Source organism: Melitaea cinxia, chromosome 23 (genome assembly GCF_905220565.1).
Source record: "Melitaea cinxia chromosome 23, ilMelCinx1.1, whole genome shotgun sequence".
Lineage (NCBI taxonomy): Eukaryota > Metazoa > Arthropoda > Insecta > Lepidoptera > Nymphalidae > Melitaea > Melitaea cinxia.
The window spans coordinates 9,082,415-9,096,204 of NC_059416.1; the positions used below are offsets into that span (position 1 = coordinate 9,082,415).

At 39.8% G+C, this 13,790-nt stretch overlaps 1 protein-coding gene across 1 annotated transcript; it reads left to right on the top strand.

The window, feature by feature from the left end:
* The first annotated feature begins 276 nt into the window (after positions 1 to 276).
* On the top strand, positions 277 to 9,092 carry LOC123665115 (myrosinase 1-like). The gene is made up of 7 exons (XM_045599460.1): positions 277 to 629; positions 1,777 to 1,901; positions 3,514 to 3,979; positions 7,226 to 7,430; positions 8,191 to 8,499; positions 8,598 to 8,836; positions 8,948 to 9,092. The coding sequence occupies exons 1-7, from the start codon at positions 277 to 279 to the stop codon at positions 9,090 to 9,092; spliced, it is 1,842 nt and encodes a 613-aa protein (XP_045455416.1).
* Positions 9,093 to 13,790: the final 4,698 nt, after the last annotated feature.

The following is a 13,790-nucleotide window of genomic DNA, read 5'->3' on the forward strand; positions in this document are numbered from 1 at the left end:
CGGCAGCTACATTTATCATTACTCATTCAAATTAAGGTTTTGACATTCCTTTTCATACAACATATAACGAATACTGTTCTCCTACATGGGGAAAAGGCCCATGCCCGGTAGTATTATTAGGTGTACAAATAAGTTTTAGGACACTTCGATTTTGTATCATAACAGCTATTCTAAATTAATTCAAATGTCCCGCTCACTTATCATAGATGGCGCTTGATATGTAGTATCGAAACGTAAAGCAGTCATAAACATAACTTATAATTCTGTAAATTAAACATGCAGACCGATAAGCTATTTATTAGACACTGCATTCGCTACGAATTCCACCAAGGAAAAAGTGTTAGGAAAGCGTGTGAATCGATATGTTCTGTTCTTGGAGACAACATTGTATCTAAAAGTACATGTGAGTATGGGTATAAGCGATTCAAAGAAGGTGATTTCGAGATTTCGAAGGTGATTCCATTTTCTGGTAAAGGAAAACGTTCAGTAAAACTGCTCCATGACAACGCGCGGCCTCATGTGGGTAAACCGGTCAAGGATACGTTACTAGCGCTTGGATGGGAAGCTGTACCACACCCGGCGTATTCACCAGACTTAGCCCCATCCGATTATCATTTATTCTGGAAAATGTAGAACGATTTGTCTGACGTGCGATTCAAAACATTTCAAGAAGTAGAAAAATGGGTCGCTAAATTTCTCATCTCGCAAGTCGAAAGTTTCTTTGCGAAAGGCATCCGCGAGTTACCTGAGAGATGGCTGAAGGTCATTCAGTGCGATGGAGATTACTTCGATAAATAACTGTGTTTTACTTCTTTTTTAATAAATCTTGAATTTTTTTAAAAATGTTCTAAAACTTATTTGTACACCTAATATATTCGTGTTTCTTTACTCGACAAAATTAAAAGCAATGCACACTATTTCGTTCGTATAAGCAAGTCGTGCTCTTATCGAAATATTTCTTAGATTGATAAGGTACAGATCAACATGTCTGATATATATAAGATAATTCACATATACCACTGTTCACCTCTGAATTGGATTGCGGGGACGTAGCATTAGTGTCAACGGCGATGACATCACTTTGTTAAACATACACTAAATATAAGTAGATTATAGATGAAAGATTTAATTCAGAGTAAAATAAAAATATAATAATTTATTGTTATTTTTTCACCCATAAGTAAGCAAAAGACAACAAAAAAATTAAATGAACATCTGCCTACATACATACTTATCATCATTACATCATTATAGCCTATACAGTCCACTGCTGGAAAGCCTCCACAAGTTTACGCCAAAAACAACGTGAACTCATACATACTTATAGATACGTGTTTTTTGTTTTATTCATAAAAATAGTATTTGATTTAGTCAAATATAATTTACTATATCATTATAGCCTATACAGTCCACTATTGGACATAGGCCTCCACAAGTTTACGCCAAAAATAACGTGAACTCATGTGTTTTGCCCATAGTCACCGCGCTGCGCAGGCGGGTTGGTGACCGCAGGGCTGGCTTTGTTGCACCGAAGACGCTGCTGCCCGTCTTCGGCCTGTGTGTTTCAAATCCAGCAATTAGATGGTTATCCCGCCACCTGACGGCTTTTTAAGTTCCAAGGTGGTAGCGGAACTGTGTTATCCCTTAGCCGCCTCTTACGACACCCACGGGAAGAGAGGGGGTGGCTATATTCTTTTGTACCGAAGCCACAAAATACGTTTTATACTGTACGTAATTTACTATAACAAATGAGTAATAATTGTTATAAATTCACAGCATATTAGCATTAATAGGTTCAAGTGGCACTTATTCCAAACGAGCCGTAAGAACATTCCCTGAGGGATTTCAATTTGGTGCTTCTACAGCTGCCTATCAAATAGAAGGAGGTTGGAATGAAGATGGTAAGCAAATAAAGTAATCCATTGAAATAGCCTTAATAAATACTGAAGACAAAGCGTAGTCCAATATTAGTAGGTACACTGAAACCACACAAATTCGTTGGAAATAAATCTTCGAATACAAACCTTCAATAATAATTCAACTCACGACACAATTTACTCAAACAGTTAAGTGAAGTGTTTGAAAAGTGAAAACATATTTTAATAATCTTTACTCTTAATAGAAGAGCTAGCCTTTGCCGAGCTGTGTTGCAATTACAGTTTGTAATAGTAGAATATATTTATAAAATGTATAGATTTTGCCATAATCTTTATATTCAATGAATTTTCGGTCATTTAAATAAATTTTATTAATCGAACACTAACAACCAATCTATTGTAGTGGTTCATGCGCCATGTGCCTTACCACCGACGGTTCGCGGGTTTGATTCCCGCTCGGGATGGATATTTGTATTAGTACAAATATATTTATTTATTTATTAATACTTTATTGCACAATACATTAAAGAATTGTACAAAAGCCGGGCTTAATGTTTAAAGCATTATCTACCAGCCAACCTCAGGACGTACAAGAGCTGACGTTTGTAGGTGTGCAAAATTGAGTATTAGCAAAATTTACATTAAGAAGAGAAAAAAGAGAGGAAATATAAGGTAACGTTAGTGGCAATCGTTATATTATATACACGAGCAAATAATTCATATATATACCATACAAATATATACATACATACATACATACATACATATATACATACATACATACATACATACATACATACATACATTCGCACATAATACTATATTAATATATCATTGAAGTTTGAATGTTTCACTGTGGGTCTTCCCACCGAGTCTCGGAGAGCACGTTAAGCTTTCAGTCCCGGTTGTCATCATGTACATTTGATACCGATCTTCACTCATAGGGGGTAATATATACGCCAAGCCTTAGTGGAGCAGCGTGGTGGATTAAACTCTAATCCTTTTCCTACATGGATAAAGAGGCTTATGACCAGCACTGAGATATTATATTGGGATGTTATAGTACTCGTCGCACTGGGATATTATAGCCTGAATTATAATTACGCAGGCGATGAACGGGGGTGCGTAGGAGGCGCTACTTAATGCACCTCCAGTAACGCCCCTGTGCCCGTGTCGGGCCGGGATGGGAACCAGGTCCTGCTAGACATGACGTCGTCGGGATTATTCAGAGGTGAGCCGAACAGTTCCCATGGAGGAGAAGTCGGGCCTTTTCGCCGAGGCCAGCCTGTCGCTAGAGGAATCCTGTTGCCTGCAGGTCCGGGACCCTCCAATTAAAGCGATTGAAGGCTCCCGCAGGGGTTTTGGTCGGTATTACACCCCTAAGTGCTGAAGCCGACATATGGTCTAGGAATGCCTACCCGGGCATCCTGGATATCACCCGAAAATAGGTTCCCCTGCGATACCAACAAAAAAAAGGCTGAATCATAATCGTAATCAAACAAAACTAATAAAATAATTTTGTCAAAATTACAGCAGCGCTAGCGTGAATGACAGACAGTGTTCCATGCCCAGTGCATGTCTTCACTTCAACATCATGTTAGTCTTTACTTAACTAAACTCATATTAATTATTCCAGGAAAAGGTCTCTCTATATGGGATGTTGCCACACATATGGAACCATCGCCAGTGCGTGATGGAAGCTCCGGTGACATTGCCGCTGACTCTTATCATCTTTATAAACGGGATGTTGAAATGATGAAAGAAATAGGCTTAGACTACTACCGATTCTCAGTATCCTGGGCTAGGATTCTTCCGTCTGGTTTTTCGAATGAAATTAATCAAGCTGGTATAAATTATTACAATAATTTAATCGACGAAATGCTTGCGAACGGTATATCACCTTTTGTAACACTATACCATTCTGATTTGCCACACAATCTTCAAAAATTAGGAGGTTGGGTAAATCCAATAATAGTTGACTATTTCGCTAATTACGCTCAAGTTGTGTTTGATAACTTCGGTGATCGTGTTAAATTTTGGATTACTATAAATGAACCAAAACCTGTTTGTTATGGGGGCTACGGCTCAGCTGATGCAGCTCCATTACTCAATATGAGCTCACTCACTTCACTCACTTCAGCCTATCGCAGTCCACTGCTGGACATAGGCCTCCCCAAGTTCGCGCCACACATCCCGGTCTTCCGCAATCCTCATCCAGCCTACACCGGCAATCTTACGTAGATCGTCGGTCCAACGGGCCGGAGGACGTCCCACACTGCGTTTGCCAAGACGCGGTCTCCACTCTAGGACCCGTCTACTCCAACGGCCATCGGTCCTGCGACACAGATGACCAGCCCACTGCCACTTCAACTTGCTAATTCTGTGGGCTATGTCGGTTACTTTCGTTCTCCCGCGGATAGTCTCATTTCTAATCCTGTCTTTGAGAGAGACCCCAAGCATGGCCCGTTCCATTGCACGTTGAGCGACTTTAAACTTGTGGACCAGTCCCTTGATCAGTGTCCACGTCTCGGCTCCGTATGTTAACACAGGCAGGACGCATTGCTCGAAAACTTTTGTCTTCAAGCATTGCGGAATCTTCGAAGTGAAGACTCGACGGAGCCTGCCAAACGCCGCCCAGCCCAACCGAATCCTCCTATCGGCCTCCTTCTCGAAGTTGTTGCGGCCTAGTTGGATAGTATGGCCTAGGTAAATATAATCCTGAACAACTTCGAGAAGGGTACCATCGACCGATACCGGTATCGGTATGACTTGGTTGTTAAACATAACTTTCGTCTTATCCAAGTTCATACAGAGACCGACACGTCGGGAGGACTCGTTTAGGCCGGCCAGCATTTGGCCTAACTCATCCAGCGTCTCCGCAAAGATGACAATATCGTCGGCGAAACGAAGGTGAGAGATGAATTCACCGTTGACGTTGATGCCCCGTTCCCCCCAATCCAAGGTCTTAAAAACATCCTCTAGCGCAGTGGTAAACAGTTTCGGTGATATTACATCCCCCTGTCTTACCCCGCGCCGGAGGGAAATAGGTCTTGTTCTTTGGTCATTGACATGAACGGTCATCGTCGCCGCGTCGTACATAGATTTTAGTACCTCGATATATCGCCAGTCGATATGACATCTCTGCAGAGAGTCCAGGACAGCCCAGGTCTCGACGGAGTCGAAGGCTTTCTCGTAGTCCACAAATGCCATACACAGCGGTTGATTATATTCTTCCGTCTTTTGGATAATCTGCCGAACAGTATGGATGTGGTCCACGGTGCTGTAGCCATTTCGAAACCCAGCCTGCTCTGGTGGTTGGAATTCGTCGAGTCTTCTGGCGAGACGATTCGTAACAACCCTCGAAAACAGCTTATAGACGTGGCTCAGAAGTGAGATCGGTCTGTAATTCTTTAACAGAGACTTATCGCCTCTCTTAAAGAACAGCACCACCACACTCCTGGACCACGCCTCCGGCGTGGTACCTCGGTGGATGACGGCGTTAAATAGTCTTGCCAAGGCTTTCAGGACAGGTCGCCCTGCGGCTTTAAGGAGTTCAGTGGTAACTCCGTCATCCCCCGGGGCCCTTCCGTTTTTAAGCTGCCCGAGCGCTGCACCAATCTCATCCTCTTCGAAGTCCGGGATACACTCCGAATAATGGCGCAACAATGGTGCCCGTGGATCTTCGGTGTCCCAAGTCGCAGGCTTGCGTGCGCTCGACGAGTACAGCTGTCCATAAAAATTCTCAACCTCTTCTCGGACCTGAGGGCGAGAGCAGACGGTTCTGCCATCTGCTGTTTTAAGCTTCGCAAGAAGGCTTCTCCCCAATGGTCTTTGGAAAACTTTGGACCCCCTATTCTGCTCAATCAGAGTAGCAACCTCTCTCGTATTTGAGCAGCGGAGGTCTCGGCGAATAATTTTCCGTACCCTCTTGGAAAGAGCCCTCTGTTCTGGCGAAGCAGCCGGCAACTCGCGCCTCTGCCGCATCAGATCCAAGGCTTCGGGAGAAAGTTTGGACTGCTTCGTTGGCTTTGTTGGTGGAAAGTGCCTGCGACCCAGTGTACACACCGTCTTCACCACGTTGTCGGTTATCTCGTCCACGTCGCTAGTAGTTTCCAGCGAATCGAATCGGTTTTGGAGTTCCAACTGAAACTGCTCGGAGCCACATAGTATTTGGGGCAGCGTAGGTCGGAGAGTAGATTTCATCAAGCGGGTCCGCTCCTTTCGGAGACATATATTCAGAGTGCCCCGTACTAGCCGGTGGTCGCTGCCGGTGTTAAACCTGTTAACCACTGAGACATCTCTGAATATATGCCTTTTATCCGCTATGATGAAATCTATCTCGTTCCTCGTCACAGTATCGGGGCTTTGCCATGTCCACCTCCTTTGGGGCTTCTTCTCAAAAAATGAGTTCATCAAGAAGAGCCCCTCCGATTCGAGGAAGTTGACAAGCGTCTGCCCCCTGTGATTCCTGTGCCCCAATCCGTGTGGTCCGATGCTCGATCCGTCGCGGCCTTGTACTCCCACTTTAGCGTTGAAGTCTCCCATAACAACGCTGTAGAAGGTCGAAGTAGTGCCATGTATGGCCCTTGTGATATCTTCATACAAGGCTTCGACTTCATCGTCAGAGTGTGCCGAGGTCGGCGCATATACCTGTATCACTTTCAGGGAGTACCTGTCGGTGAGCTTAAGTACAAGGTACGCTACCCGGGTCGACACACTACTGACTTCCACAACGTTGTTAGTGAGAGTCTTGTGAACCAGAAAACCGACGCCACCTTGGGAAAGCCCATCACCTTCACGGAAGTAGAACAAGTGCCCGGAGTCCAGGATCATCGTGTCCTCTCCCTCTCTTCGGACTTCAGACAACCCCAGTATGCTCCACTTAATGTGACTAAGTTCTACCTCAAGTTCGGTGAGGTGATGGTCCAACCGTAGCGTGCGTCCATTATACGTAGCCAGGAATATTTTTCTATGGCAGCCTCCCGTACCCCGGTGATTCTTAGCACCCTCTACCCCACCGTTACCACGGCCGCTGCCGTAGCCGGGAATAGTGGGGCTGCCGGGAACTGAGGGCCTTATTTTTAGGTTCGAACTCATGGGGGTTTTTGCCCATAGTCACCACGCTGGGCAGGCGGGTTGGTGACCGCAGGGCTGACTTTGTCGCACCGAAGACGCTGCTGCCCGTCCTCGGTCTGTGCATTTAAAAAGCCAGCAGTTGGATGGCTATCCCGCCATCGGTCGGCCTTTTAAGTTCCAAGGTGGTAGTGGAACTGTGCTATCCCTTAGTCGCCTCTTACGACACCCACGGGAAGAGATGGGGTGGCTAAATTCTTTAGTGCCGAAACCACACAGCACAATATGAGCGGTGTTGGTGAATACCTTTGTTCGAAGAATCTCTTGCTGGCTCACGCCAAAGCTTACAGACTATATGATGAATACTATAGAAGCAAACAAAATGGATTTATTGGAATTTCAATACATGGCATGTGGCACGAACCAGCCACTGATTCTATTGATGATCAACAAGCCGTGATAGATGCGATGCAATTCGATGTAAGTTTTCATTTTTGTTGATGATGCATACATGGCCATGTTGTCTACATCATCATTTGTAACAGCTTATGTCCGAAATACTGTATTTATACGAGTCAGGAGATGCAACAAGTCGATCTATAATTCATCAGTGCTCCTAAAACAACATCATCTAAAACTTCGACGATTTGCGGGTTCGATTCCTGCTCGGGGTGGATAATTGTATTTGCACAAACTTTTCTTCCTGTGTGATCGTCTGGCCTTGTGGATCTCCACACCGTGCTACGGATAGTACGTTGAGCCGTCGGTCCCGGTTGTTAACATAAATACCCGATAGCGATTGTTACTCATAGTAGGCAATATATTCGCGAACCTGCAGTCTAGCAGCGCGGTGGATTAAGCTCTGACCCTTCTCCTACACGAAGAAAGAGTCCTATGACCAGCTATGGGATGTTACAGGCTGAATCGTCATTTATCGTCATATAATGTTAGCATTATTATATATATATAAATAAATAAATAAATAAATAATTTTTTTATACAAACATAATAAATTTTCATACAAACTTAAACCTCTTTAATCCGGTCCTATCGAAAAATTCGTTCTTGGCGGTCTACTAACTGTAAAATACCTCCCTACCAAATTTTATCTTTATGCGTCCAACTCCAGCGGATTTTAAGGTTTCGTGATAAGTGAATGACTCAACGATTTATAGATATATAGAGTGACATCTCTACAGTCTAGTCATCGGTATTATAACAATAGTATGTATTTTTTCAGTGGGGCCAATACGCACATCCAATTTTTAGCAAAGAAGGTGACTTCCCTTACGAGCTAAAAAGGAATGTTGATACCAAAAGCGCTGAACAAGGTTTTTCACAATCTCGTTTGCCAAAGCTCTCAGAATCAGAAATAGAATATATCAAAGGCACTGCAGATTTCTTTGGACTCAACACTTACACAAGTAAACTGGCGTACAGAAATGCTTCATTGCTAGAAATGTACCCAGTACCTTCATATTACGACGACATGGGGGCTGTTATAGTCAGAGACGATTTGTGGCCGGAAAGTGTTTCGAGCTGGTTGCAGGTTAGGAAAAATTAATACCATCACACAAGTTACTGGATGTATATATCTACTCTAAATAATAGCGTAGACATTTTAATTTTAATTTTTGTTATTTTTAGGAAGTACCGTGGGGCTTAACGAAATTACTTCTCGAAATAAGTAAGCGGTATGACAATCCACCAATTTATATCACAGAGAATGGCTGGTCGACATTTGGTGGTCTCGTAGACGACGACAGGATTCGGTACTTAAGGAACCACCTCGATGCTGTTTTAGATGCAATTGAAGCTGGAAGCAATGTAAAGTCATACACGTATTGGAGTTTGATGGATAACTTTGAATGGCTAAGAGGCTACAGGTTAGTTCAGTCGAAGAGAGTTTCTATAAAAAAATTTACTACGTAATATTTGATCCTGACCAATTTTTTGAAAGATTCTATGTAAAAATGAGTTGTTTTTTTTTTTTTCAGGGAGAAGTTTGGTTTATACGAAGTGGATTTCACTAGTCTAAATCGAACGAGAACTCCAAGAAAATCTGCATTTATTTATAGAGAAATCGTAAGAACTAAAACCTTAGACTTTGATTACGAACCCGAAAAATTTACGGGAGGATAAATTTAGAGCATAAAATCGATTATTAAACAACTGACGGGTTAAGCTGGACAACAATTTTATTTTAAACTAGCTTTGCCCGCGACTTCGTCCGCGTGGAACTTAACAGAAAGGTTATTGTTCAGTTTACAGAGTTATAAAGTAAATAAATTTCTAAAATAAAAATAACCTAAGTTACTCCTTATTACATCAGCTATCTGCCAGTGAAAGTCCCGTCAAAATTGGTCCAGCCGTTTCGGAGATTAGCTGGAACAAACAGACAGACAGACACAATTTGTAAAAAATGTTATTTTGGTATATGTACCGTGTATGTAACCTGTGTAGCATTTAGTAAAAAGCGGTTATTTTATTATTACAAATAGACAATCCATTTTTATTTATTGATTATTTTATTTATTTTAAAATTGATTTTATACTATTATTTAAAATGTAATAAATAGTATATTTTAGCTGCAAAACTTATTTTATTTTCGAGAAATTAAAATCAAATCTTTCATTAGGTAATATGAATTTTTGTTTTAATTATGTATTAAATTTTACTATCATAATTATATGTTTAAGTAAATTTAATTCATCGATGCTTGTGGGTTTTGAATGATTATTACCTGTTAAAAACCAAAATGATAAGAACCAAAAAACTAGTCTGGTCAATGGAATTGTTAATTTAACGTTAATAAATACGTATTTATTCATGTGAATTGAGTGATTCCTGTGATCGGTGTGAGATACATACATAGATACATAGACTTCAATTTGTTTTCGCATTCTCACAGTTTATTTAAATTTTACGATATATGAAATTATCCTAATTTGCATTTAATTACTTTGTTTAGAATTAATTTTTTACCTGTCTAAATAGCTTGTATGTCTTCACAAGTTAAAATAAAGTAAGTTATCCTTAAAAGATTATATACGTCGGACTTTTTTGTTTAACTGAGGTAGGGCACAACAGGAATTTCCTGCTCAAAATATGGAGCAACCCGACTAGGGTAGTACCACGACCTCACAGAAGATCACAGCTAAATAATACTGTTTTCAAGCAGTATTGTGTTCCTGTAGGTGAGTAAGGTGACCAGAGCTCCTGAGGGGGGATTGGGGATTGAGTCGGCAACGCGCTTGCGATGGTTCTGGTGTTCCTGGCGTCTATAGGCTGCGGTAATCTCTTACCATCAGGTGAGCCGTATGCTTGTTTGCCGACCTAGTGATATAAAAAAAGCTGTTAATGAGGAATAATTCCACCACGCATCGATTTTTTTAAAACTACCGGCTAATATCTCTCAGGGCGGGAGTGAGGAACAGATTACAGTTTGGTTCTGAAACCTAAGAGTAGGTCTCAGTATGGGACGGACGTGGTTTCGTCCAATTTATCCCTCGATGCCACCAGTTTGCACATGTCCCCTTAAGGAGAACTCTTGTGTTGTTATGGCGAGTTTTCAGAATGCTTAATGAATCATTAATGAAATTACTGGGATCATTTGGTTAGACAACGAACAAGGTACAATTCTGGGGTCACCTGGTGAGCATAGCCAAAGTAGCTGCATAAAGCTTTTGAATAGGGATTTGAACAGGGTGCGACAGTACTTCACATCAGAACATCGGCTTGTTTTATAAAGCTTACGTCGGTTCCCGTTTATTTTTCGCCATTTTGGTAGGTGCTTCCCAATGTCAACTCCAACAACTGGACTACATTCCACGCCAGGCAGTTTGTATTGTCAACAATCCCAAGTTTATAGATGATGTAGAACTTGAAACATAGTAGAGACGTTGTCTCTCTGTGTGCTTTTTACCGTCTGTATAATGAATGTTTTGGAAGAACTCTTCAATATGGAAACACCGTCACATTTCTACCATCGCACCCTACGCCACAGAACTAGATATCAAACACGCCAATTGGATACGTGACTTGCATCCAATAAGATGAGCTTCTCGTAATATTTAAGCGTAAGTATAAACTGTAGAATGGTCTATCTCCTGAGGTTTCCCTGGTCACACATTTAACCTAAAAGATGCTGATTAATTCGCACCTTTCGAACTTTTTAAAATTCACAGAATTACATCAGATCCAGACGCACGCTTATTTAAAAAAATAATTAAAAAAAAAAAAACCGACTTCAAAAAGGAAACTAAAAAGTGAAAAATAAATTTACTTAGTACAAAGTAATTCGTATTTTGATTTAGTTAATCAGAAATGATTAAATAAATATTTTATAATTTTGAAGTCGGCGCCAAGTAAAACAATAACTACTCTAGTATCTACTCATAAGTTGTATTCAGTTTTCTTTCATAATTTGTTTCATTGACTATTAGGTTGAATACTGTTATTATTCTGTTATTGTTTTGACATATCTAATAATATTTTTTGTACTTGTTTGTTGTGTGTGTGTTGTTTGTATTTGTTATTGTAGCCAGGTTGTTGTAGTATTTACTTGGCACCAACTTCAAAATTATAAAATATTTATTTAATCATTTCTGATTAACTAAATCAAAATACGAATTACTTTGTACTAAGTAAATTTATTTTTCACTTTTTAGTTTCCTGTTTGAAGTCGGTTTTTTTTTGTTAAAAATTATTTTATTTTACAATTTTTAGTGATGGGTAGACCTAACAAGGATCTTTTTTCTTTTGTGTCGGGGGACCGGAAACATACACAATACACAAGCACAAACACCCAGACAATGACAAACATCTATATGGCCAATTCAAATATCTGTCGTGCGCGGAGATTGAACCCACTAACGCCAGCGCAACAGCCGGTGCTGTGACCGCTGCGCTAACGCGTCGACATACTATGAGTAAAGTTCGCTATCAGGTGTACGTAATAACAACCGGGACTGACAGCCTAACGTGTTCTCTGAGGCTAGGTTGGGAGAACCACAAGGATTAACAACTAGGGAATAGAACCCGCGACCGTCGGTGTTTAGGCGCCGCCGACACGGCACATGCACCATTATATCAAAGCGGTCGTCAAACAGCAAAAAGTAACTGCTGTAAATTGTTGAGAAATTCCCTCGAGTGTTTATGGGCTCCATCATCAAACCTGGTCCTGTGACACAGATGATCACACAGCAGGTAATTGCTATAAATCGTTGAAGAGTACCCTCGACTATCTTTCGTCTCCATCATCAGACTGAAATGGCCCTTATAACTCATATATATGCAAAGTTCTCATCAATATAAACGAATTAAGTTCAAACAGCAGGTAATTGCTATAAAACGTTAAAGAGTTCCCTCAACTATCTTTCTTCTGCATCATCAGATCGACTCCAGACCTTTATTAAATAGTAGTTCTTTATAGTGCTTAATGAAAACATGGTTAAATTTACTAGTCACCCTTACGATTTTTGAAAGTTTCCCTCGATTTCTCTGGGATCCCATCATCAGATCCTGGTTTCCTTATCATGGTACCAAACTATGAATATCTCCTTTCCAACAAAAAAAGAATTATCAAAATCGGTTCATAAACGAAGAAGTTATCTCCGAACATACATAAAAAAATATATATATACGGTCGAATTGAGTAACCTCCTTCTTTTTTTGAAGTCGGTTAAAAATGGGTCAGAAAAGCTGTATTGGCTCGAATATGTGTGGTTCAAACTTGATAAACACAAAATTTAACAACACTATTTGAAAAGTCAATATTTGCATTCGCATCCGCGCTCGCGAATGACAAAGTCAATTATGTCCTTAGTACCTGGGTAACCGAGCTTAGCCTGGTATTTTTAGTAAATCGTGTTTTTTGGAAATAATATTTAAATACGAATTACATATTTATAAAATATGAATAATATTTTTTTCCGACAATAATAAAAAATATAAATAAAAATAAAAAATCAAAGATATAAAATAATTAAAAAATAATAATGATAAAATATGAAAAATATTTTTTAATTTTACCGACATAATAATAAAAGTATGACCTGGCTATTTAAATAAAAAATAATGAGTGCAATTATTAAAAAAAAAAGTAATAATCAAACTGGAAATATAAGGATTTGAGCCGTGGTCTTTTCGGTCGATCGCAACCGGCTGATTTCCCACCTGAGCTATTACAACATTATTACCTTTTGCGAAATTTACCTTCGTATTCTAAAGATATTGTAACCATTTTTTCATTGCCCAAAGAACGTGTTTTATAAAACGACATTTTCTAAAAATAGATTTATTTATCTCCCCCAAAATCCCCTATATACTAAATTTCATAAAAATCGTTGGAGCCGTTTCCGTGATTCAGATTATATACATATACAAGAATTGCTCGTTTAATAGTATAAGATTAGATATATTCACATTCGCTTTTGCGAATATTATAAATTCAAAATTCGTTACACCACTAATAGAGATGCATGTGTAAATAGATACATGTACCTACATATATTCACAAACATACACATTTTATTGATTTATCAGGCGTTTAAAACTAAGTTAATAATAATAAAGATAATAAATACTCTTTATTATACACCATAAAGAAACGTAACAAAAAGTTATACTTACAAAGAAAGATGTACAAAGGCGGTCTTAGCGCTGTATTATGATGTATTTATCCAAATTGTCATGGCTTACTCAAAAAAAATTGAATACCTACTTTACTTGTTTTTATGTTAAAAGCTTTATCTCAACTATTAAGATATTGTATTATTAAGTGTAGCTCAGATCTCTTGAAACTAATAGTATCTAGTATTGAAGATATCGTCTGAGAT

Coding starts and splice junctions, on each gene's coding strand:
- LOC123665115 (XM_045599460.1), top strand. CDS start 277: ATGCAGACCGATAAGCTATTTATTAGACACTGCATTCGCTACGAATTC. Junction 630..1,776: donor TATCATTTATTCTGGAAAAT/GTAGAACGATTT, acceptor ATAAATTCACAG/CATATTAGCATTAATAGGTT. Junction 8,500..8,597: donor GTGTTTCGAGCTGGTTGCAG/GTTAGGAAAAAT, acceptor TGTTATTTTTAG/GAAGTACCGTGGGGCTTAAC.